General features: G+C 45.7%; 1 protein-coding gene across 2 annotated transcripts; it reads left to right on the top strand.

The window, feature by feature from the left end:
* The first annotated feature begins 389 nt into the window (after positions 1–389).
* On the top strand, positions 390–25,733 carry LOC113485501 (mesothelin-like). Of its 2 annotated transcripts, none has more exons than XM_026858667.1 (30): positions 390–1,460; positions 2,531–2,630; positions 2,954–3,039; positions 8,062–8,102; positions 8,695–8,716; positions 8,829–8,856; positions 9,654–9,738; positions 10,811–10,972; positions 11,404–11,606; positions 12,028–12,119; positions 12,817–12,947; positions 13,562–13,683; positions 14,109–14,280; positions 14,592–14,804; positions 14,899–15,069; positions 16,094–16,240; positions 16,394–16,443; positions 17,315–17,429; positions 17,746–17,831; positions 18,429–18,558; positions 18,689–18,879; positions 19,642–19,732; positions 20,209–20,320; positions 20,514–20,698; positions 21,516–21,662; positions 21,896–22,029; positions 22,493–22,620; positions 23,230–23,324; positions 23,929–24,121; positions 25,489–25,733. In XM_026858667.1, exons 3-30 carry the CDS (start codon positions 2,997–2,999, stop codon positions 25,581–25,583), a joined length of 3,384 nt encoding a protein of 1,127 aa, XP_026714468.1. In that variant the 5' UTR covers positions 390–1,460; positions 2,531–2,630; positions 2,954–2,996; the 3' UTR covers positions 25,584–25,733. The 2 variants fall into 2 exon arrangements, with proteins under 2 accessions (XP_026714468.1, XP_026714469.1); XM_026858668.1 differs by lacking the exon at positions 390–1,460 and adding an exon at positions 2,052–2,163.
* The last annotated feature ends 539 nt before the right edge of the window (positions 25,734–26,272 follow it).

Genomic DNA, 26,272 nt, shown 5'->3' with positions numbered 1-26,272 from the left:
TCTTCCCACTTTTGAACTCCTCTGTCTGTCTTCATCTCCTCAACTGTGTGTTTTTGAATCAAAGACCTTCCTGTTCGTATCACTCCTGGATCTGTGCTCGTGGCTTACAGCTACTAAAGGATGAACACACATGGCAGGTGCTGGATGCTTCTGCTTGGCCACCCTGTGGACAGACCTAAGAAAAATATTGGTTTGTGTAGAGATGAAAGGTCCTCCTTGCCTTTGTGAACTCTGGTTTCTCTCCCAGTATCAGGGGTGCTCCGAACACTCTTTAGGTATGCATGACTTCCTGGCTGACACGAGCAGAAAATCCTGACACTCCGCTTGCCCCCTCCCCTGGTTTCCTCATTCGTGGCCGAGGCTCAGTGTTGTTTTTTTCTGCTTTTCAGATCCTTCCTGTTCTGTTTGACCTCCTGATGCCCCGGAGAAGAGCTCTAGCTCTGGCTGCAGACAGCAGAGCCCTGCTGTGCCCCACAGTCTTTGCTGCTTTGTTGACTCTGACATGGACCCACAGTTCATCTAGCAGCACGTCCAGGGCTCCCCAGCAGCACACACCTATGTGACCCTCTGTCACGGTCAGCCTCCTTGCAATGTCAGATTTCCAAAAGGTAAAAAACACTGAAAGCTTTGGTATTTGAAACCTGATGGAAGGTTCCACCTCCATCTCAAGGACACCTCCTGGAGAAGAGGCTCCTTGCTTTGAACTAGGAGTCTAGTGAATCTGACTACTTCCAAATGATGCATTTAAAGTTTCTATAGATTTGGGTAGCTTAGGATGGGTGTTGATGAGAGTCACTTTCACGTTGAGCATGTGATGGATTCTGAGTCAGACAGACTACATCTATGAATCAGTGTTGCACCAGTTCCAAAATAGCTGATAAATATGTTAAGCTTGCTAAGAAGACTGGGAGTGTGGAGGGAGCTGGGGTTTGGGTACATGGTGGTGGTGTGAGTCAACACTGGCTTTTCTCAGTGTCACCACAAACACATGAGGTGGGCATGATGGGACAAGCCTAAGCCTGGGACAAAACTTGTCTTGAAAAGCATCAGTAAAGTGACCAAAGATTTTTCAAATCTGAGGATGCAAAATTACTCTGCTGTGTCCAGAGAAATTGAGAGAGTTACTGTGGGAACTTTAGTGACTTGGGGGATCAGATCCAAGGGTCAGTGAAGAAAAGTCTGAAATGGGTGGAATATCCATCCCTTGCTAGAATTTGCAGCAGGGCTCATTTTTATTCTTGCAGATTATGCTTGCCAAGTTTTTCTTGATGAAGTACTCACAGGCTGACAGCTTGAGGAGAACCCAAATTCAGTCAAAATCAGAAGACTGTCCTGATGGCTGATGCACAGGTCTGGGGAGATCATGGGAAACACCACCACATGTGATTCAGCTGAGGGAGCAGAGCAAAGCCGTTCCTCAGCTCCTGCAGCATGCAGTTACTGCATAAACATTGAGAACGGTCAATGTAAGGTTAATGGTTGGACTAGATGATCTTCAAGGTCTTTTCCAGCCTAGATGATTCTGTGATTCTGTAAACACCCCTTAAAACTACATATGGTCTCTCTATTAAGGATGTTGTTTGGTTTTTAAAATAGAACTGCCTGCAGGAATTGGAAAGCCCATAAAGTTATGTCTTAGGATTTTTGCAGTGGGGAGATAAATGAAGGTTTGTTGAAAGGCACTTCTGGTGATGAGGAGACAGATCTCTGAGATTACAATTCTGGAGCTATTGGATAATGACTTTTCCTGCTCAGTGGTCTCATTGCTGTAATGCTGTGAGTGCTATAGAGCTGCTACAGTGGGTGCTGATACAAGAGCCCACATGGTACTTGGGTGCGTATGCTGGGCACCTTGGCATGAGGCCAGTGTGCCCTGAGCACCTCAGCAAGGACAAGTTCATCAAGGAAATAAGATACATGCCCTTGCTACAGGATTTGCCTGCACCAGTCCTAGCCTTAGCCTGCCTCAGGGCTGCATTTTTTGATTTCAGCTACCCTGATTCCTCTATTTGAGTGGAGAGCTCTGTGTTTCAGTTGATTACCATGATGAGCCTGGAGCAGAGTTCCCAGTTTGACGTGCCTGTGATCTGAAAGTGGCCTGGCAGGCCAGCGGAGGATCTGCCATGTATTTCTCTTTGGGTTTTCCAGCTGGAGACGACTAGGGTAAGCAGAAATTTCAATAAAAGGGCTAAACACTTTAAGCTCCACTGAAACAACATTTCATGATGACAAACATTTCTTTAGTACTTGGAGGAAAGTGGTCCTAGAGCAGCTCTCTCCTGGGAGCACAGCTTTATTGCCTCCTGTAAATGCCAAACACATCCCGTGCAGGGCAGGGAGGGAAGGCACCTATTCACTGCTCTCATCCTGCTCACTCCAGGCAGCCTTGCTTCAGGTACAGTGTTTCCTACTGTATCCTAGGAATGACAAGCATTAACAAATAACACACGTTTATTTGTACTGCTAAACTTTTGTATTCTCAAGAACTTATAGGTGTGTCCAGTGCTCCAAATCCATCCTGTAATTTCAGATGCAGTTTTGAGAAACCAGGGACACGCCCTGGTTTGCTCAGTGAAAAGCAGCCCTCTACGATCCTGCACACAGAGTGCCCAGCGACTAGCGGCTCAGAGGTAAGTGCCACAGCTAGCCCCCTCCTCGAGCAGGGTTGTGCAACCTCCTACCCTCTTCTGCCACAGGGGAGCCTGACTTTGAGGCACTGACAGCACTGAATCTAGCTTAACTAACCCTGAATTCTCTTCAGGCAACAACTCTGAGACACGGCAGACCCTCAGTAGTTTTCTGTGTGCGTTGGGTCTGGTTTCAGATAGGTTTTGTGAAGCGTGTAGCACGTATACATTCACTTGCCAGACAGTCACCTTTTAACTTGTCTACTCTGAGTTTGGCTTTGCAATTAAGTATTATTCGTGTTTACTTTTTTCTTGGCTGAAATAAGGTGATTCCCTGCATGTGTGGGTGCTCTGAAGACCTTTGCAGAAATGCCACCTTTACTCCCAGGGCTGGGCTTCCTCCTTTTGCTTGGTGAGTATTACCATCGTGTCCCGAGAGGATTTTTCATACCAACAGCTGTAGTTGAGATAATCCTCAAAAGAGAAAGTTGTGCTGAAACACCATTCAACATTACTGTGGTAGTTGCTCTAAATGCTCAGCCTTTACTTATGCTTGTTTATTTTTGTATCTGTGAACCAAAATGTATTAGTTTTTATAATAAACAGGGTAGAAAGATGAAATTGAAATTCATTCTCTTGTCATTGTAGAGCTGTCTGCTCACTGCTCCTTCTGTTGGACTATCCAGGTGTCTCTGGGAAAGCACTTAAGAAATAATCTTAGCTGAATGTGATTACATCTGTAATCATCTATTTTCCTTCCCTCTGTTTTTTTGGTAGTAAGGGATTCCAGAGCAGGATCTTTGTTTCTTTCAAAGTGTCAGTGCTTTATTTTTCCTTCCTCATCAGACTTGAGATCATGTTTTCAGTGAATCATAGAACAGTTTGGGTTAGAAGGGACCTTAAAGCTCATCCAGTCCCACTCCCTCCATCATGGGCAGGGACACCTTCCACTAGCCCAGGCTGCCCAAAGCCCCGTCCAGCTGGGCCTTGAATCCTTCCAGGGAGGGGGCAACCACAGCTTCTCTGGGCAACCTGTGCCAGGGCCTCACCACCCTCACAGGGAAGAATTTCTTCCTTAGATCTGATCTAAATCTGCCCTCTCTGTTTAAGACTGTTACCTCTCATCCTATCCCGACACCCCTGATGACGAGTCCCTCCCCCCTTTCCTGCAGCCCCTTTCAGCCCTGGGAGGCCGCTCTAAGGTCTCCCCGGAGCCTTCTCTTCTCCAGCTGAACCCCCAACTCTCTCAGCCTGTCCTCACAGGGGGGTGTTCCAGCCCCCTGAGCATCTTCGTGGCCTCCTCTGGACCCACTCAAGCAGGCCCATGTCCTTCTGATGTTGGTGCCTCCAGAGCTGGACCCAGCACCTCAGGGGGGTCTCATGAGAGCAGAGCAGAGGGGGAGGATCCCCTCCCTCGACCTGCTGCCCGCACTGCTCTGGGTGCAGCCCAGCACACGGTTGCCTTTTTGGGCTGCAAATGCACTTTGTTGGGTTGTGTTGAATGACCAACACCCCCAAGTCCTTCTCTCCATCCACTCCTCGCCCGGCCTGTGTTTGTGCTTGGGATTGCCCCAACCCATGTGCAGGACCTTGTCCTTGGCCTTGTTGATCTCCATGAGGTTCGTGTGGTCCCACCTCTCCAGCCTGTCCAGGTCCCTCTGGATGGCACATCCCTTCCCTACAGCGTGTCCCCACAACACACAGCTTGGTGGTGTTGGTGAACTTGCTGAGGGTGCCTCGATCCCACTGTCCATGTCACCAACAATGATGTTAAAAAGCATCAGTCCCAGTCCTGAGCCCTGGGGACACCACTTGTCACTGCTCTCCACTGGGACATCGAGCCACAGACCGCAGCTCTTTGAGTGTGACCATCCAGCCAATTCCTAGTCCACTGAGTGGTTCATCCATCAAAGTCACATCTCTTCAATTTAGAGACAAGGATGTCATGTGGGACAGTGTCAGAGGCTTTGCACAAGTCTAGGTATGGACACACTGATAACAATAAAACGTGAACTTGTGAACAAGCTAATGAGCCACCAACTGGGGACAGCTACATAAAGGGACCATCATTTTCTCTGCAGTTAGCTTAGTTATCAGTACTAGGAAGGAAAACAAATACACAGATAACTCTTTTTTTTTTTCTCTTTATTTTTCTAATTAAGCTGTTGATCCTGTTCAAAACTGACCAGTGTATTAGAGACACCCTGATGAAAATGTAATGTTTTCCCAATTCTCTGTTAACATCCTGTACAGGGAGGGATGTCTCTGTCCAGCAGAAGTACACAGGCTGCTTGTAAAAGTTAATGACTCTTAATGCAAATGCTTTTAAGTCTGGCAGGTCAGTCATTTTGTTGGTATGTTCTCATGCTGGCCGCTGGCTCAGCATTCAGCTATGGGAAATAGTTCCATTTCTTTGGGCCATGCTTGTCCCCATCCATCTACCATAGAAAACTAGAGACAGAGGGAAGGCAGAGTATGAGAAATGTGCTGAGCTTGTAGAGAATTTGCATCCAAGAACTTGCGTGCACTGCCCTTTTGGGGATGGATTAGAGAGAAGAAAGAAAACACAAGTTTCTGAGAGTCCATACACAGGTTTCTGAAGGGGAAGGAGAGGACATCTAAGCATAGCATTGCCACTATGTCAGTGTGAATGGCCTTGTTGTAAAGAGGCAGTGGGAGACCAGGCAGTGCTCAGCAACCTCGTGGCACAGAAGTGCCCTCATGGAGGAGGAGGGACTGTGGAGAGCAGTTGAACTGGGAACAGCACAGCATACATAGGTGAAGGAGACATTCTCTTCCCCTGTGGAAGGCTTCCCCACAGCCTAGCATGCCTGTGCACTATCAAGGCGTGGGAGGGAAAGCAGTGTTTAGAAAGATAACTGTTCCCAGAGTGATGCACACATATATGAAGTGGTTCATGACACGAGCACAGTCCATAGCCTTTGTTGTGATGTTGTGAGGTGAAGGATTTGTGGCCATACAACAAGGATTTGTGTGGTAGTAAGTTGGGGTCCTCTTTGATCTCGTAGACAGAGAAACCACCCTTCCTCTTCTTCTTTCTTGCACAGGGGTGTTTCTGAACACTGCTCTTTGAGTCAATGAGTCGATCTTCATGCTTAAAGTTAAATGTATATGTAAGAGCTTTCCAAGAGTGGGGCCAAAGGGCTTGGCTCTGTTTCCAAGGTCCATTCCTGAGGTGAGCAGGAAGCAATTCTCACGGTGGAAACAGCCCAGCTTTGTCTGCAAGCAGGGGAGCATGGCCTCAGGGCCAGCCTCTGGCACTGAACTCCTGGTTACTATTTTGGTAACTCATTCAGGACATTCTCTAGGAGTAAAGTTAATGTGTGTTAAGGCTGCATTTGCCCAGCTATGAGTGTGTTTTCTTTGCCTGTTACTTAGTGACAATTCTCATTAATTAAATGACCAAAACCGTATAGTAGTTAGTAATCAAAAAAGCTGTTATACTAATTAGGGACTTCTCTTGTCCATCTCTGCAAGCTATTTTATAATCCCCTTCCTAATTCAGGTCATTAGGGTGGTGAACACATCCAAGCCAGGAAAGCCGCTACCTTCCTCCTCTCCTTCCCTGTCACAGTTCAGTGATAAGGGTCTCCCATCCTGTTGTTTTCTGTGCCCAAGTATCACCGTGGGTTTGACTGACGCTGTCCTGGGCTGGTTTAGCACAGTCCCATAGCCATATGGTGTGGAGGAATCACAGGAGGTTGCTTCTGGGTTTTGGTTTTGGGGCTCAGCTCCTCCACATTTGCCCTCATGAGTCACTTCTGACCAAATATTTGTAGATCGCACCGATCCTGACCATGCTTCCCCCAGGAGGGGTATGAAGGCTGGGAGTCACTGACGCGTTAGAGCCATGGAGCAATTGTGCTGAACCTGAGCTCTACCACACCTCCACATGCATGCTGGGCACTGCTCAGCCAGCCCTAGGCTATCTGGTCCATGGGTCCAGGAGATGAGACATGATCTCTGTAGCCACTTCAGCCTCCTGTCAGCTACAGTGCCTGGTCCAAAGTCACTAAAGTTGGTGTCGTCCTCCCTGCTGAGAGAGAACTTCTGAACCTCAGTGCTGGGTTACTCCTTGAGCAGGTGAATAAGGCTTGCACAGAAGGGGGGTGCTCAGGGCTGCAGGGCAGCTGGGCTTGCTGTGGTCTGCTGTGCACCGAGATGGGTTGGAGGATGTAGCTAAAGGTTGGGAGGAGAATGGTGCAAACTGGGCATGTCATGTGGCATGGTGGGCACGCATGGGCAGGGGAGGCTGTGGCAGACAGCTCTGCAGGGCTCTGCTGCCTCACCTGGGCTGAGATTGGGCACAGCTGCTCCAGGAGATGGGGATGGTGATAGTGCTGACCACGAGTCCCAAGTGTGCCATTAGAGAAACAAACAATTGTGCAGTGATTCAGTGCTGGTAAATTGTGACAGCCTGGCAGCCTAACCTCAGAACCCTCTAACTGTTGCCTTCTCCCTCTCCCTGCCTCTCATTTCATGTAGTGTTTCTTGCATTGACTTGTTCTGTCCTGTCAGAAACTAGTGGGAAGTCTCTACTTTCCCCTTTTTTTCCGTACACAGAAGATGCTGAGCTTGGCAGGCTCCTAATCTGAAGTAAATAATACTAATACCAGGGAGATTTGAGTCTCTGTGTGTTGTTACTGTTCCTAAGCTTGCACTTCACCACCTTTCTAGCTTCATGGCATTGGCAGGGGAGATTTAATTTGCTATCAGGAACAATGCAAAAGTTGGGAAACAAGGAACAAGTGGAGGACTTATACAAACCTGCCAGGAGTCAGCAGTGACAGGTTGGCTTCTTCCAGTGAATGCCTGTCAAACTCTCAAGCAGGATTTTAATCCAGTTGAGGACTTTGCAGGAAAAATTAATTAAATACAACACAGGCTTGGCTACAATGGACATGTTGATAGGGACACTGTAAGAAACAAGTAGAAGCTGCAAACCTAAAACCAACATGGAGGTATAAGCATGGGGAGCTCAGTCTCCCAGGCTGATTCTTGACCATGGGCTGGATATGGTACATGAGGGATAGTGGGCAAGGAAGTCTTGAAGAGAAAAGCTATCCCTAGAGTTGTTTCTGCCACTGTCCCTGCCTTTTGCTCTTTGGGGATAGAGGTGCCTGCTATCCATTATATCATCTAGAGACCACATTTCTGTCCCCTGCCAGACTGACCTGAGTGGATAGAGGAGTACCTCATGTCTGTTCACCCAGGCAGCTGTCCCAGAGTCGAAGAGAAACCAACAGAAAGGTGTAACAGACATGATTCTGTGAAATACTGTGTCAAGAATGAGGAAAAAATAATGTAGTGAGATGGGTGGTGTTCAGGGTCTGTTAAGCCAGACAGGGGCTGGACTGTGGGAATGAGCTTTGTCCTGGATTTGTTCCTAAAATCACACTATGTTGTCTTCTAGGCTGGCAGGGAGCTGCTGCAACTTCTGCTGGGACATACCTGGTAAGGCAAACTCCCGTGTTTAAAATATGTCATCCGTGTCTTTACTTGCAAAGCGTGTGTGGGTTGGTGGTTAGTGTGGGCCCCTTCCTGATAGCAGGGCACTGGTGGGAATCCATTGTTGCAAGCCAGATCCAGTGCACTGAGCACGGAGGTGGGTGGAAAGTGCCCTTCCCCTTTGTCTCCCAAGCAGCAAGGGGAGTGCGGGTGGCTTTTTCAGGTCTTTATAGGGCTTCAGTGCAAGAACATCACTAGACAGTTCAGTGGTGGTAACACCCACCAGCCCCACTCAGTTCAGGACAGTCTATCCCACTGGCCTCATGCCTGAGCGATGGGAGGACTCACACAACCCTGGACCTTCCTTCCAGCTGTTTGAAGTACAGAGCCAGTACTAATGTGAATTTTGCAGGTGACAGCTCCCTAGTGTGGCAAGATGAGAGATCTGGATCTGGGCACTTGTGTGTTTTCAGGCCAGATCCAAGTACAAACGGTTGCAGCTAATGTGCTTATCTGTACGGAATGATCACAAGTAATGTTGTGCTACCATGTACCTGTACGATAAGATCATCTCTTTTCTTTCTTTCTCCTGGTGCAGTGCTCCAGCTCCCCTGTCAACGGTGAGTGTCTTGCCAAGTAATTTCCTTAAAGAAGATTCAGACATGCTTCTGTATACATATTCCTATCACAGTTCCTTTATCTTTGTCCCTTTTTCTTTTTTTGGGGAAGCAGAATCTGCCATGTGTGCTTCAGTGAAAAGGTATGTGAACCATCAGCAAACTATCTTGGCAGCGTTTTCCCTGGGAGTGATACTGGATTGTTGGGGATGTCACTTCAAGTAGCAGGAAGCCTCTGAGAGGAGGTGTAACATCTTTCTCCCCACAAAGTCCCAGGGTTGCCTGTGGGCAGGGAGGGCTCTAGTTGTGCTTATTGAAACAGTGAAGGGAAAATACCTTCCTGGGGCTCTGTGTGAAGGACAAAGAAAGGCAGGGCAAGTCCCTGGTGTGTCAGCCAGCCTGACGCCATGGGTATTTTCCTCTCCAAGAACCTTGGCATTGGTGCTGAGCTTGGATGGCTATTGGTGGGGGCCTGAGACTCAAACAGGTCCGGTTCAAGCCTTCATTGAACTTGATTTCTACCAAAAGGTCAACAATTTACAAGTCTCCCTGCTCCCAAATGATGATAGCAAATAATTCTTATTATCTGTGTTGTTTGTTTGTCCTTCTGTATTTGTTATGTGGGCTGTGCCTTGTTGTTATGGCTGCCTGGCGTTGCTCCTGCTCCTTAGTGGGTGGGCTGGATCCTTTACACCAGAGTAGCTAACATCTCTCCCTGATGCAGGTGAACAGAACTTCCATGAACAAAAAGTGTGGTCAGGGGCGTTTAAACCTCTCTCTGGCTGCCTGGACTCGTGCTTGGGCAGCTGGGCTTCATTCCTGCATTTGGAGACTTGCTGCTGACAGAGTGTGAGCTCCCAGCCAGTTCTGCCCCCAGCTGTGGCAGGGCTGGGGCAGCTGGCGGCACTGGAGGTGATGTCTTTTGCTTTTTTCCAACCAGTGTCAGCCAGGAGATGCTTCTCAAGATAGCCCGTGGCCAAGCTTCCCCCTGCAGCCTCACTTTTAGTCAATACGCCTGCGCAAAGGTAACAGCAGTCCCCTTCTTTCTATGAGCTAGTGTTTTGTTTTCCTTGACGATAGTGCTGTTTCCATCTTAAAAGCAGCCCTACCATCAGCTGTGAAGCAAGTGGCCAGAGCCTGGTGCAGGCTTAGGGGCTGGGTTGGTGAGATTTCCCTCACAAGACTGAGAGAAAGGATGGGGCCAAACACACAGGGACACGGGGACCATCCAGAGCACCGAGCTGTGGCAATCTCATCTTCCCAGGGAACACGTGCTCTGTGTCGTGAGGCTCAGGAGTGGCTGTGCCACTGTAGAGGCTGTTCTGGGGCTGTTTGTGCACATGGGGGATCCTGCCTTTTCCAAACCTCTTAAGTGAGAAGGTGGGATAAAGGAGATTTCCAAAACAAATCAGTACTTAAAAACTGGCATCATAGCACTGAAACAAATCTCTGCATGACAGTGACCCTGGTCCATCGGGATAAACCATGATAAGAAGTGGTAAAAACACAATAAAAAGTAGTTGCAGTGTGGAAAATGTCATCTGGAGTATTTCAGGTTTACTTCCTTTCTTGCTTTTGTCATTATCTCTAAGTTGTTGTGCTGCCAGTAGTTGCAATTGAATTGACAACAATTTGTATTTTCCCATAAATGTTTCTAACAAAAAGATGTAATTTCTTCAAATATTTGTATGTGGGGTTTTTGTTTGGATTTTTATCACTGAAAAATGTTTCTGAAATGAGGAAGTTCCCTATGGAAGTTTCTACTTTGATTAAATGGCGCTTTTTTTTTTTTTTTTGGTGGAAAACCATTTTGAATACAGTTTTTTAAAGCCACCATTTGCTTGTGAGGAGCACAGATCAGGTAACAAAAAGATCCAGCATTCCAGCATTTGGAACTGGGTAATATTAAACTTGCTTTAAGTCAGTGTAAGTTGGGCTTTCTTCTGACTCTTCTGTCAACAGGTTTCATCACCTTCCCATGCTGAATGCTTATGTGTAGGTGAGCTAGTGAGTCCGACCTGAAAGAGATTGCATACTGCAGCATCTCTAAATATGACACATCTTTAATTGTCTCTATATGGATTTCCTTTTTTTCAGAGTACTTGGCTCCAGGACCTTCAGGATGATTTCCTCATATCCTTATATTCTTGCCTTACCCCTAAACCTGCCAGTGCTGTGGATCCAGAATACTCTGTTCTGTTCTTTTCCAAATATAATGCCAAGAAGCTTGTAGCTGCTCTGACTATGTTCAGCCAGCGGGTGGGTATCACATATCCAGCTGTTTGTTCATCTGTAATGTTACTGCCAGTGGAAGGCTTTAATAAACATTACCTTGTTTTTTACCTTAACATTACCTTATTTTAAAAAGGGCACAATTTCAATCAGATCTCCACCAACATAGCAGAGTTCTGTGCTGTTAGAAATAACTGGGAAACAGGAATAACAACCATGAGCTCATGTGTGTTGCTAATTGCAGTGGCAACACAGACCTGGGGTTCCAACGTGACTTAGTCTGACTGCTCTTGAATTGCATAAATATTGCTATGGTGGAAGAGTTGCTGTCCAGAGGGGATTATTGCTAGGGGTGATTCTGTTCATAATGTTCAGATTCAAATGGATTTATGTTAATATTTGCTTAGAAGTCCATATTCACTTGAATTCATGTGTTTCTTCTCGCCTCTTGCCTTCAGTTTTCTCATGTGCCTCTTTCTCTCGAGTGGAACATGATCTTCATCAATGGCCTGTGGGAGAGGATGCTGCAAGTACCTGACATTGGCAGCCCACCCGTTCTGTCTCAGTGGGTCCATGAGGGGCTTCAGCCATTCCTGGTCGAGCCCAAGGTCTTTGCTTGCCTCCATGCCAAAAACGTGTTGTGCGAGACATTTTTGATGATGTAAGTGCTGAACACAACCATTGTTTCAGCCCTGCATTGCTGCGATAGGAAAGGGACTCCAGCCTCCCAAAGCAAGGGGCTAAACCCCACAAGCGCTGGAGGCCCCAGCTCAGTTTTTGAGCAGCTCTCCCCAAGGCTTTGTAACACCCCTGCAGCCCCTGGAACTGATCTCTTGTGTCAGTCAGCGTATGGGGGATGACCCTGGTTGCGCTGCGTTCCCAAAGCGGTATCACAGGGTGGGCAGTGCAGCCCTGGGATGATCATGGGGGCTGCTGTGAAGGGAAACCACATTGGTAGCTTTGAAAAGGGATGTGATTGATAATATATAAAAAAAAAAAAGAGCTGTTTCTATGAGAATCCAACCCTACCAGGTTTGACTTCATCTGTGTTTGAGATATCTGCCTTTCTTATCCACCTTTAGAGTTTCTGCCCTGAATGGCATATATTCTGACCTTCCAGTGGGAGAACAGAGGAATCTTTATGCTGGGATCAAATATTACCTCATCCAGGATGGTAAATTACTTGATTTTCTTTAAGAAACAACAGAATGCTTTAAGCTGCTGATGTATGCTACAACATTAGCTGTGATCTATTACAGGGCTGAGGCTTCACAGATTTTTTTTTTTTTTCCTAAATTTATATTATCTCTTCAGTGGAAATATGCTGAGAGTGTGACAGTGATAAGTGGTATTATATCAGAAATAATTTCCCTGCCTGAAGGCTTCATCAATCCAGGATTTTTATAAATCAGCAGAGTCAGTCCTATGCTGATTTACATCCTGTGCAAATGGCATTTTTTTGTTGAGAAAGAACAGCGCAGAGTTTGGTTCTGAGAGCTCTAAAGAATTCAGCTCAGAAAGGAGACCCAGGTAAGACACTCCCCTGTCTCCAGGCAGTAGCTCATGTGCAGAAATGTAATGTCCTGCAAAAAGTTTTTGGCAGATTTGAAGGGAGGAGGAAAGAGACTGGTGATGAAATATTTGGAGGGCTGTGAAAGGAGGCCTCTGCCCTGTCCATGTGCATTTGTAATCTGAATGCACGACCACATGGATTTGAGCATCATGTGTGATCAGAGGCACTTAGGGAGCTCTCTGCTGACTGAGTTCTCTTGTAGACTGAAACCTGTTCCTCATTCGGAAGTCTCCAATCTCCAGCTGATTTCCTGATAGAATGCAAGTCTGTAGTTTTGTGGCTTCTGCCTGTTTTGCAGGATCAAAGCAGAAATGCTACAGTGCAGCTGTTCCGGGTCTGAATTCGACTGCTTGGTTTCAAAACTATCTTGGATCATTTTTGGAGCATGCTACTGTTGGAGACCTGCAGCTTTTTGCTGATGAACCAACGGTAAGTTCAGGCTCATCATGGTGATGAAGAACCTTCAGTGTGCAAAAGACTCTGTGCCTGGGAAGTTGTCTTCCTGCCCTGACCAAAGTTCGTGGAGATGCTGCTAGCAGGAACATTTCTTTTGTTTATTTTTGGTGAACAGTCACTTCAGTTCTTATTTTTTCTCACATCATGATTTCTTGTGATAACAGGCACTTGCACAGAAGTTGGTTTCACATAGGTAGTTCTGCAGAAGGCAAACTGGAGTCAGTAAGAGAGCAAACCCAAACTTTATCTCAAGACTGGACCAATGTCTGGGCCTGGTTTAGTGAATGACTGTTCTAGGCCTGCATGTGTGAGTGGTTCTGTAGGGGCAGGGCCATGTTCTTTAGCAGCTCTCTCACCTTTGTGCCTTACAGCAGTCACAGAGAGGCTTCCATGCCTTCAGAATGCAAAGATAAATAAAACAAAGTCCTAATCTATTAATTAAAAAATAAATTTCCTCACAACTTTAAAGCTAGGTGAAAAAACACTTATTTTGTGAAGTGAGGTTTGTTCAAACTGTCTCAAGTGACTGTTGGGATTAAAGTATCCATCTAATTTATTTATTTTTTTTCTCACGTCAACACCCTCAGCTTCAAAAATTTGCCAGAGATCCAGTCAATATGGAAATGATCAGCAACCTCACCTTGCTCCGGGAGACAGCTGTGTACTATACCTGGCTACTGACCTCTGGGCCTGGTTTCTCCTTATCGAGGTACGGGACCTGACCTGACTTCCTACTCGGCTTACAGGTTAACGTGGAACCGCCAGCAAAACTTAGTGACAGTTTGTTGAGTGGTGATTCTGATGGCTGCTTCTATGAAACCTTTAAAGCATTTTTCTGTTTCTCATATAATTGCGCTGCACTTGATCATGGGAAGAGCCAGACCCTGAGTTCCAAGTCTGGGGTAATGACTGTCATGCAGTGCCAGCCACCAGCTAATGACCAACAGCACATCTTATGTGCTTTTGTGGTTTTGCAAGGCACAGCACTGCTCTCTGTAAACACGAGCATCAGAGCTAAAATGAATTGGGGGAAATGTGCACTAGAAAAGAGCATCCTTTGGAAAAAGAGGAAAGATTTGACAGAGCCACCGTCTGTCATAGCAGCAACCTCTCCTCCTTGTCACCCACCTGCAGTCTCCCAGACAGATTTGTTTGCTACCTGAGGCCCTCAGCAGTGAGCAACCTGAGCAGAGATGACGCTTTGAGCTTGGCCCAGAGGATCAGCAAGAACTGCCCGTTGAACTCGACACACAGAGGAATAACTAGAAAGAGAGCTCCCTCCTCCCTGACAACAGAGGAACTGCAGGTAATCCCGTCCAGCCCTGTGACTCAGTTCTTCACTCACCTAGACAAAATTTGTGAGGGTTGAGGGTTCAACTCTCATGTCTCCTCTTCTGTAAACTTCTGCAGGTCCTCTTGATTTTTTTTTTTATTGTGGCGTCTGGCTGGTGTTTCATCATCTGTAAATTCCCAGTGGGTGGAGTCAGCCCATCAACAGGCTGCATCACACAAGTTTGAGGCAGAAAGTCCAGTGATTTAAGACCTCCAAAGGCTGTAGGATCCGATAGGCTCACCTCACTGCTCCTTTGACTTTCTGCCCATGTGGGACTTTTTCAGGTTGCATCCTCGTTGGTGAGAAAGTTTGAGCGTTTCCCTCCTGCAATCCTGCGTGCATTGGGCCAGGCTGCAGTTGGTCTGTCCATATCTGACATTAACAGCATCAGTGATAAAGACCTTGAAGCATCAATTCCTGCCCTGGGGGAAGTTCGTGGATGGAGCCCTGAGCAGTCCAGTGCTATTATCAACAAACTGCTCAGCTCTGGCTATCAGGTATGGAGGATAAAGTCCACAAATGATATAGCTGCCTGCCAGCAAGTGATGTTTGACTCTTCACATACGCAAGCCTGCGCATGTTACCTTTCAGATCCCAGATGGACAGAGCCTGGCAAAGCTAGGGAGCTTGGTGGCTGGTCTCAACAGCAGCACACTTCGAAGTCTGTCTTCAGAAGTGATCTTGGAAGCCATTAAGTTGCCTGAGTTTGTCCAGCGAATGGTGACCCTGCCCTCTGCTCTGAAAATGACATTTGTGGAAAAGGTAAAGTTGTTTTTCTCTTCAGGCATCATAAATTAGCAAAGCTCTGGTGACTCACAGCTAAGAACACTGGTTACCTGGGGCCAGGCACACCCTCCCACACCCAGACAGCATTCCCATGGGGGTGTTTGTCATTGCTAAACAGAGTGTTTAGCAGGACAGGCATCTCATGTCCCTGTCACTGTGCTTGTGTAGGTGTCCCTGGCTGCCAGCCAGAGTGTCCTGCTAAGCCTCCTGGGGATGAGGGCAGAAGAGACAGTTGTTTTACAGGGTACTCCTAGAAACTACTTCCCACTGATTTGAAAAGATGCTCCCAGAGAAAGGATATTGTCATGTTTTGGAGTAAGAATGTCTGAGAAGTAAAGGTAGCTTAGAAAGTCCCTTTTAGAGTAGACTGATCCTCAGCAATACACCATTTTGTCCCCCCATGTGATTGTGTCTGGTTTGGACACCTCTTTGCCTTTTTTCTCACCCTGATTTTAACCTTCAAGGTGCATGTGTAGTGTTGGAGTTATTCATCCTCTCTTTGGTAGGAAAGACTCTGTTATTCATCCTCCCTTTGGTAGGAAAGACTCTGACCTGTGTTTGGCACCAGAGGCCCTGCCTGCAGCATGTCCTGGGGCCATGGGGCAGCCAGGGCTCTATGTGAAGCACTGGGGAAATAACATCTACTGCCACAACATTGTTCTGCAAGCTGAGACATTGTTTGGGTTGGCAGAGAGGAAAGAAAGACCTGTCCCTCCTTTTTGGCTGGTTAAACATTTTTAGGGCATAAAGCCAGGAGGTGGGAAACTGATAAGAATCATTCCCATTCACCCAGACCCCAGGTATTAGCTCTACACAGCTCTCCTATTCTCATGAATATGTGAAACAGGAAATATTTCATAGTGTTAGGTCTCTGAGAAATGCCCAGATGATCAGCAGGGGAATTTGCCTGGCTTCTTTTCAGCTCATCATTTCTTCTCTAGCAATTGTTTATTTTAGCCACAGTGTTTGAATGATACATTTTTGTTTGTTTTTTTAAAAGATTTCCTCCAGTGTAGGCCACCCTGGTGACCTGGTGAAATATATCCCTGATGCTCTGGCCAGTTACATTCCAAAATCATTGCTTGTTTTTGGGGAAGAGAAGCCCAATATTCAGGATCTCAACAGTAAAACGTGGACCAGAGAACAGGTAACATGGTAGTGGCTTGTGTCCTTCTTGCCCCTCAGCATCAGCCTTGGGCTCTACAGAGCTATGAGTCCGCTCTGAAAATCTGTATGAAAATACAGGTGAATGTTGCAAAGGAGCCTGGTAAGGCACTGACACTCTTGCTTTGCTTCACAGGCTGCCATGTTTTTCAGTGATGTGATAAAGGCAGAACCTGACTTCAGCAGGTAGCGTTTTTCTTCTTCCGTTTTCCATGTTTCCTTTAATTGCAGTTTCCATGTTCCCTTTGGTATGTACAGCAGACCCACCATATTCAATCCATAGCAGCAGATGGGGAGTACCTTGCAAACCAAAGCACAGGAATGTAGCACCAAGATTTACCAGGGTGTCAGCTGCAAAATATACCTGTAAGCCACACTTGATTTCTAAAATGATGCTGCTGGTTCAGACTGCACCTGGAACCTTGCTTCTTCCTGCCCCTGTGGAAGGCACTTCTAATCAAAGAATATGTCAGTCTTGCTACTCCAGGAATTAAATTTGCGGAGCTGATAGATATCTTCTGTCAGTTCTCATATCTGAGATGAAAAATTATGAAATCCGTTATATATATATATGGAAAAAACAATGGAGTCAACATCATTGTCCTGCTGGTTTCACAACAGAAGCTTTTCCATATAGAAAGCAATTCAAGTTTTAAGGACTTTTCCCTGACCTCTCCCAGACTGTGCTAACTGTATTCAGTGATGAGGATTTGCACAACTCCCTTTTGCTTTCAACATGTAATGTGTGCTGGAAACACAGGAGGGAGGCTGATCTTGTAATTCAGGATACAGCGATACTACTTGGGGTGGAGAGTTTGTCCCTGTGCTTCTCCTTCCACTGCGAGTCTCCAGTTTATATTGATTTCACTGATGGTGGCTGCTTCTTCTCCCATGTAGGTCAACTAGCAGTTTTGAGGGAATGGAGTTTGGAGAGAATTAAGTTTTGAGAATGAGGGAGGTTTATGCTTGTTGTTTTGTCACTATATATGTAGAAGATCAGCACTGAATTTTCTCCTGAACTCCTTGCCTTTCTGATTTGCCTTCTGTAAACGTTCAGGCTTTCCCAGTCAGTCCTCCAAGGCTTCACATGTGCAGCTAAGATGGAAGAAGACAGATTTCAGGAGCTGGCCAAAGTCATGACGAGGAAGAATGTTAAGCTAGGAGAAGACCAGGTCAGTTCCTGTATTTCGAAATGTCATGTTTGATGATGTTGTTAAGATCGCAACAAGGATTGTTCAGCAAGAACAAAAACACTCTCAGCTTAAGGGACTAGTACAAATGTAACTGCTCCTGGGTCTCCATCCCACAGTTCCAAATTTCCCTGAAGAGAGGAGAAGTCAGGAACCAAAACCTCTGATATGTGTCTTTTTTTTTTTTTTTTTTTTCCCCTTCACTTTGGAGCAGAGTAAAATCTTTATATCTGTCTTATTTTTTCTTACATTTTCATGCTGGTTTCTATCTTCAATGTAAACTGTGGTGTCCTTTCAGCTGAGTTGCTTAGTGAAGATGGTGACGCTGCATGGGATTCCTGAGGATTTAGATAGCTATCCTAAAGACCTGTTGCTGTTTTTAAGGTAACTGTGAAATGGTTTTCGTCTTGTTGCCATAGTACTTAGTGGGAAAAATTACTTTATAAGCTAGCTGGTGATGACAGGTTCATGTTTGATATATATTTCAAACCTGTTCAGGCCTCCTTACAGGGGGGGAAAAAAAAATAATCGGATTGCAGAAAGCTTGCAAAGGGGTTTTAAGGTCCCTTCAGATTCAACCTTCCATCATGTTAATATAAACAGTATGAAGCTCTTTCTAAATATGTCTGTTTGGATATGAAATCAGTATGTGTTTTTAGTACGTTCTGGCCTCTGTAATTGTGCTTTTCTCTACCAACATCAAAGGTAACAGACAGTAGAGTGGATTTCTTTGTTCTGGTAGCTACCCACTGTGATTCTGTATCCAAATCTTGAACAATTTTAAGCTGAGTCACACAATAGATTCCTTAAGGTGAAAACAAATTTTTAAAAAATGTGGAGTAGGATCTTTGGGACCAACAGGTGCACAGTTTAGTCTGTGGATGTGGAAGGTGTTATATTGGACACGGTATATGGTGAACAGCCTTGAACCTGACCAACTGATACCTTTCACTAGAATTCATGAAGTTTTTGTCTTTCTAGTCCTTCAGACTATGCAGCGACAGGAAGCTGTAGGCAGTACTTTGCTAATCTTGGGAAAGCAAATCTTGACATTCTGCAAAGAGAATCATCTCAGCGGAAACAGCTGCTCTTGGGAGCTTTAGCATGTCTGGTACGTGGTCAGGGACAGCTCTGCACAAGACTGGGGAGAACTTGGGCTTGTCAGCTGTCAGCAGGAACAAGAATGTGCTTCTGCAGTGGCATCCAGTTCTCTCTAACGCCTCTATCTTGTATTATTTCAGAAAATTCCTGGCACAGAAGTGAATGAGGAAGACGCAGAGATTCTGGGACGTCTGGTCTGTGACCTGGGTGGAGAATACATCAGAAATTCTGGTGGGAATTTGCTGAAGCGATTAAGTCAGTGCGACTCTTTCCTGCCTGATCAAGAAGAGGCGATTAGGAGTGTCATCAGCAGTGGTAACACTACATTTGGGTATGAATTTTTCTTCTGAGAATCAGCAAAACAGTTCTCTTAAACAAAACCATTGTTTTATTAAGAGCTGAGTGAACTCTAGCCAACCAGCTTGACCAAAAACTTGAGTAATTTGTTGCTTCTGAATTTCACATTGGGCCTTTTAGATTTGTTTTATTTGAATGTCTTTCAGCTGAAAGGTTTGACTGGAATTCCACTGAAAAATACATTGTCACTTCTGTCTCTCACCTGCTCTAGTTAGAAAAGCCTTTCCTCTGGTTTATTTTTCATGAACCAAACTTCTCTAAGACTGTCCTAATGAACACAGGTGGACTCTAGGTGTTTGTCAGCCACTGACTTTCAGAAAACATTCTGGTTTCACCTGCCAGTGACACATGCTTGATAAATTTCTGACTATAGCCAAGAGAGACATTGTCCAAGGAGGCAAAATATTTTTCCCTTCCTGTGTCAAATGCCCTGAGATCTTGGCACTGAATTGGGTGATAGTACCAATAGATACTCTTTGAGTTTCATGCTTAAGAAAACAATGTATTTGTTAAATGCTTTTTTCCCATCCAGCTGCCCTTATTCATATTACTAAAAATTCCTCCTGCTCTGGTGAAATGAGGTTTTGTGTAACAGGAAGTGATTGAAAAGCTTTAGGGTTTAACACTTGTGTTTTCTTAAGTTCAAATGTTACAAGGACATAACTCTAGCATCTTTTAAGCTGTTTTTTCTGTTGTTCTTTCTTGAAAGCTGATCTCTGCTAATTTTTGTATGCAGGCCTCCTGTAACATGGTCAGCTTTTACCTTGAATGAGCTCAGTGGATTGATTCCTCTGTTTGATCACAGCATCTTTCAGAAGATCCCCAAGGTGGGTTATTCACAGAGGTGTGGGGAGTTTGGGGTGCCTGGAAAAGTTTGATGGGGATTGTTCAGCCGATGCATTTTCAGTAGCATCTTCATTTAAAAGTGTGGTGCCAAAGGGGATGGATGGGTGATCTGTGAGAAGTGAGGGTTGATCAAACTGACAGCCTGGAACTGCCAATCTAGATCACTGTCATCCTCTTCCTGCAACTGCTGCAAGAGTACCAGAGGTGGGAAGTGGTAGTACCTCTATACAATGCTTTGTGAGGTGGTAAAATCATTTATGGGACATGGGATATGATAGAGCTTAAGCATTTAGAAATTTGCCTTTGGGTCACCAAGGAAAGATCTTTGGGCTTACAGCAGCAGGTCTGTTGCCTGTAGTACTTTAATGATGAAGTTTCTTGTCTCTGTGTGGCTACTTGTGATGCTAGTGTTACGCCCAAGATTGCAGTATCCCCTGATGAAACATTTTTCTTGCAGGATGCTTTAACTCATTGGCTGAAAAACTTTGCACACGATTCACCTCTGTCGAGGGAACAGCTGGCCACTGTTGTTGAAGAACTCCTGCCTACTAGGCATAAGCGTGCTGATGGTATGGAAGCTTTATCTGATCCATAATGGCAGCGTTCCCCCTGCTCTCGGTTGCCCCCAGTGCTTGTGGGTCTCCCTAAATGTGTCTGAGTTGAACTGTGAAACACTTGGTGGCAGGTCACTCAAGATAAGTGTGTCCCTCTCCAGAAACAAAAGGATTTAACACTGAGCACATTTGATAATTGCTTCAACAGGTTGCCCGCCTGACAAGCAGGTAACAGAGATGGTTCTTAACAATGAATTGATGCCTGTTTACTACGATCCTGAGGAGTTACGTGCTTGCCTGAAGAATGTCTCTTTGGAGAATCATCTCTCTCGGATACTGACCTACGCTTTCAGTGTTCAGCAATTAGCTGTGTTGAAGGAGAATCTGGATGAGGTAATGCCAGGCTGAAGAATGTCAAATTATCTACTGATAAGGTTGCTCAGGGACTTGTCCAGTTGAATTTAAGTATCTCCAAGGACTGAGACTCCAAGATCTCTCTGGGGCCGTCTTCCCCTGTTTGACCACCTTTACTGTGAAAATAGGGTTTTTTAATATCTAAACAGAATTTTCATTGCCTATTGGCCTTTATGCTTTCACTGTGCATCTCTGAGAAGAGTGTGGCTCCATCCTCCCTATAATCTCCCATTAGACAATTGAACACAGTAATAAAATTCTCACCTAGTCTCTTTTTCAGACTAAAAAACCGAGCTCCCTCAGCCCCACGGCCCCACTTTGTATGTTGTGTGCTTCTGCCCCCCCAACCAGCATGGCCCTCTGCTAGACTTGCTGGTCTTTGTCAAAGTCTTTCCTGTACCAGGGAGAGCCCAAAACTCGACTTGATACCCAGATGGGGTCTCACAAATGCCAGCCAAATTCAGAGGAATAATCCTTTCCTCTGATCTGCTGACTGTGCTGCTGCAAGAGAAGCAGAGTATTTGGTCAGACTTCACCCCTGCAAGGCACACTGCCCACCCAGATCCCTGCTGAGTCACCTCACACTGCGTTGGGTTTTGTTCCTTCCCCCCAGGCCTGTTTGCCTGAGCTGTCAAGCAGAAAAAGGACAGAGGTGCTCAAGCAATCTCAATGGCTTTGCTCTCTTATTCCTTGTAGACCTTTTGGGCTTTTCCACATTAATTGTGCAAAGAGCATAAATTCTTAAGCACGGGCATGATGATGAGTGTTCATAGCAATAACAACATTTTTTCCACAGACGTATCCTGATGGGTATCCTGAAAGTCTGCTCCCCAAACTGGGCCCCCTTGTTTCTGTCATCACCCCTGAGGATATTTCCAAATGGAGGATAACTTCAGCTGACACGCTGGCTGACTTGCTAAAAAATCAGCCCCCTGATGAGCAGGTAAGGGTTTGGGTTTGTTTTCCTGCCCACTTTTGCTTCCCAGTTTGGGAGCTGCTAGTTTAGGACTAGCTTAGTGGGTTCAGAAATAGATTGATTTATTCTTGAGATCTAAACAAATAGATGTGAAGTGATTCGATTTTATTTTTGTAATTATTGCATTTGTTTTTCTTTTGAGGATGAAAACATAAATTCTGGTTCAAGTTAACTTTTGAAAAAATTGAATGTGTTTCTAGGCTTCTGCAATAATTAAACAATACATTGATTTGGGAAATGCCTTGAATGCCTCTGCCCTGAATGCGATCGGTACGAAATACGTGTGCCTTCTAAACGTGACTGAGTTGAACATGATAGACCCCAGCAGCCTAAAGTGAGTCAAATATTGTGATGCTCTTGGCTTCTTGCAAAAGCACTTTCCCATCAATGCATTTTCCTTTTCTTTCCACTCACTGAAAGGAAGACTGGGAAGCAGCTTAATACCTGCTCTGTGTCCAGGTTTAAAAGCCTGCTGTTCTTCAGCCTGCCAGGGAAGGGCTCAGATTTGCAATCAAACTCTTTATTGCAGCTCAGCTGACAGCAGATATGGTCTGCATGTATGCTTTTATCTAGAGGCAAAAGAGTTCGTTAATTTAAATTCCTTCTAAAGACTGCTAAATTAAATTAATTGTCTTTGCAAACAGATAAACTTATCAGCCATCATAACTTAGACCTATCATTTTGAGCAGCAGCCTGAACTATTATTATTTTCTCTTAGCTTCTCTCCATAATTCAAAATTTATTCAGGTTGAAGATAATAAAAATTTTCCTCTTCCCAAATCTTCCTTTTTCTGCAGATTGGCATCTCTGAATCCTTCAGCCTGTTCACAGCATGCGAAGGACATCTTATATGCTAAAGCAAAACGTGCTTTCTCAGACCAGCGCTATTTACCTGCTTACTATGAGCTTATTGAACCATATCTGGGTATGTAAAAGAACAGTATGTTATGGGGAAAGAGAGAGGTCTTAGACAGAAGCTGAATAGGCATCAAAAACCATCTTAAGATTTGGGAATTTTCAAAGCCAAGTTGTTTAAAGTTGCGGTCTTTCCAATTTGTAGATGGCATAAAATATTCTTGAAAGATTCTGTACCTGACTTAAAGTTACCCAAATCAATTGTCAGCAAAAACAAACTCACGACTTCTGGGATAGATAGATCTGCTAGATCGACAAGAAATCAAGCTGCTAATGCTTAATGCTTATCTCATAGCCCTTCTCCATGTCACAAAACATAGAATTTTTTTTTTTTTCCCCCTGTTAAGCCAATAATTTATTCACAGCCTGTGCAAGCTCTTCTTAGCCCTCTGTCTAGTGTCTGGCATTGTCAGGGACTGGTTTAATTGCCAGCACAATAACACCTCTCAGCCAAATGAAGTCACATCCGTATATTTTGCAGTTGGAACTCACTCTGTTACAGCCACAGCCTAATAAATTTTGAAGATGTCATTATAGCTCTAGTGTGTAGAGATACCCAGCTCTGCTCACCTGAGGGCTCTCCTCTATGCTTTAATACACTTTGTCTTTTTGGTCCCAGGGGGAGCTCCTGGTGAGGATCTCAAAGCTCTAAGCAAGGACAACGTGAACATGACAGTTAATACTTTGCAGAATTTAAGAAGAGACTCTTTGCTGGTGAGCTGAATCTTGAAATTGTTTGACTCCTTGCATTCATATATGCTAAATAGTTGGTTTTGGTCACGTCATCCACTGCTGTGAATTGGGAGTCACTCCATCAAATTCAGAATGGTGCTAGACCAGTAGAAAGTAGAGAAGCGGCCTGAAACTTTTTAAAAAATGTAATTTGGAGTCACATGTGGCTGCTGAGCCAGTCTTACTGGGGAATTTCTTTAGAGCAGGCTCTCGCAGCAGTAGAGGTGGGAGCAGGGTACAGGCGTCCACTAGACTACAGTCCACAGCTATGTGACAGATCTAATGAGAGCATTAGCAGTAATATCAATTTTGGAAGAAAGCACAGTGATTTTGGGCAGGGACTGGGGCCTCCATTTGCATGGAGGAGACTTGTCATCGGAGGACAACAGAGATAGTCTTTGTGGAACCATCGTGTTCATTCCCCTAGCCTAAGGCAAGACTGTCCCAGCCGAAGCCACTCACCAGAAACTTGTCTTCCATGTTCTTCACACATCTGCTAACAGAAACCTCACTGGTTCTTTGGTCAGAGGTATTATTTCCATTCCTGCATTTACATCTGTAATTCTTGCTCTTTGATTTCTCCTAGAGCCTGACACCTTCTGAGGTTCAGGGCTTGATGGGGATAATAAATCTTCATGATCTGAAGAAATGGCAGCACCAGTCTCCCATCCGGGAGTGGGTCCAAACACAGAAACAATCAGAGCTGAATAAACTGGGTGTTGGGCTCACTGGGGGAACACAAGAAGGCTACATCAACATCGTCCCACCAAAATTTCAGTGTATGTATTATGTTAGGACCTCTGATTGTTGTGCTTAAATATTTATTTTTGGGTTACAGCAAGGATCAAAACTGCCTTATGGAAGCAAAGTGCTTTCAGTTGTCTGTAAAAGAGAAGTGAGCGCACCTAGCTCAAGTGATCATGGCCAAGCTGCTCTGGTCCTGCTCTCAGCAGCGCTTGTGCCAAGGCCCTGGAAGGTCCTGCTGGCTGCTCTTGGGCCTGTTGACCTGGGCTACTGCAGACCCCTTCCAGTGACACTTGTGACTACCTATCTATTCAAGCAGTTCTACTGAGGAGTCTTAAGCCTTGCTGAGCACATTCTGGGTCCAGTGGAAGAAGCCATCCTGTAATCCCACTGAGAGCATCCTCACTGGTGGGATGTCTCAATGGAGCAAGCACTTGAAGATATTCCTCCTCTGCTGAGTGTCGGATCTGGGCTGTGACTTGGTGGTGCTATTTACCATAGTTAGAAATGAAAATATCTTGCCAGGATGTGGCATAAAGAGATGTTCTGTATGTAAACTCTAGGAGTTTCAATAAGGCCAAATGCTGGGTTCTGCACCTTGGCCACAACAACCCCCAGCAGCACTATAGGCTTGGGAAGGAGTGGCTGGAGAGCTGCCAGTCAGAGAAGGATCTGGGAGTGTTGAGTGATAATGAGCCAGCAGCGTGCCCAGGTGGCCAAGAAGGCCAGTGGTATCCTGGCTTGTATCAGCACTGGCGTGGCCAGCAGGGACAGGGAAGGGATCTAACCCCTGGACTCGGCACTGGTGAGGCCGCCCCTCAATTCCTGGGTTCAATTTTGGGCCCCTCCCTCCAAAAAGGCCATTGAATGACTCGAGCATGGCCAGAGAAGGGAAACGGAGCTGGGGCAGAGTCTGGAGCACAGGTCTGCTGGGGAGCGGCTGAGGGAACTGGGGGGGTTTAGTCTGGAGAAGAGGAGGCTGAGGGGAGACCTCCTGGCCCTCTGCAACTCCCTGCCAGGAGGGTGCAGAGAGGGGGGATGAGTCTCTTGAACCAAGGAACCAGCGCCAAGCCAAGAGGGAATGGCCTCAAGCTGCCCAGGGCAGGGTCAGGCTGGCTCTGAGGAAGGATTTCTGTGCAGAAGGGGCTGTTGGGCGTTGGAATGGGCTGCCCAGGGCAGGGGGGGAGTCCCAGGGATCCCTGGAGGGGTTGAAGAGTCGGGTTGACCCAGCACTGAGGGATCTGGTGGAGTTGAGAATGGTCAGTGTGAGGTTCATGGTTGGACTGGAGGAGCTTCAAGGGCTTTTCCAACTGAGATGGTTCTGGGATTCTGTGTTCTCCGCCATGGGGAAACAGCTCAATCATTCATTTCTTTGCACTCATGCCCTCTCTTTTTCCTCTAGCACCGTCCTCAGCCTCTCTGGGTGCTGTGGCCATGACACTCCACCTCCTGCCTCCTCTGCTTATCACTTTCCTGATGATGTCGGTCTTGTCTTGAAAATCTTCCCTCAAGACAAAGCAAGATGAGGAGGATCAGCATCTGACCTGGACGACGATGCCTGGGGGGGTGAGGAGGTGCTCAGTGCTAGCAGGCAACTGTTGTGTAGCCCAGGGTTCACTTTTAGGTACTTTTGTCTTTCAAATCACTAAAAAAAAAATTAAAAAAAAATCAGTGTTCTCTCTGAAGGGAAGATTTCAGGCTCTTCAGAGCAGGTTCTTTGCCTTTTATACAGACCGAGCCCAGGTAAGGCCCAGCCATGTTACTGCAACACAAACCATGTCAGTGTTTTCCTGCACAACCCTAGTGGGGTTAAGGGTGAACAATTCAGCTGTTCTGCATGTTAACAGTTACATTTCTCAAGTGCCCCATCTCTTCACACTGCCAAGGCCTCTGAGTGGGAGTCAGGTTTTCTGGCTGATTGTAAATAAATAATGGAAGTAAGTAAAAAATATCAGAAGCAAAATGATGAGTTGCTGTTGTCTTGTCTTCATTCAGACTGCCCCCACCTTTGTGTCTGCAGGTATCAGTGCAAATTAAACAGTCAGAAACCCCTCATGTGCCTGTTATTTTTCTTTGGTGTTGGACTATTCAGCCCTAAAGAGCTGAGGTTGTTCCCAGCTTCTTCATGGGGAGAGAGTGTAAGAGCTTTGTGTGAGATTTTCAACACTTTTTTTTTTTTTTTTTTC

This window comes from Athene cunicularia (genome assembly GCF_003259725.1).
Source record: "Athene cunicularia isolate RWA chromosome 14 unlocalized genomic scaffold, athCun1 chr14_part1, whole genome shotgun sequence".
In the NCBI taxonomy this organism is placed as follows: domain Eukaryota; kingdom Metazoa; phylum Chordata; class Aves; order Strigiformes; family Strigidae; genus Athene; species Athene cunicularia.
The sequence above is the reverse complement of the archived record's forward strand: the minus strand, read 5'-3'. Positions and strand labels throughout refer to the sequence as shown.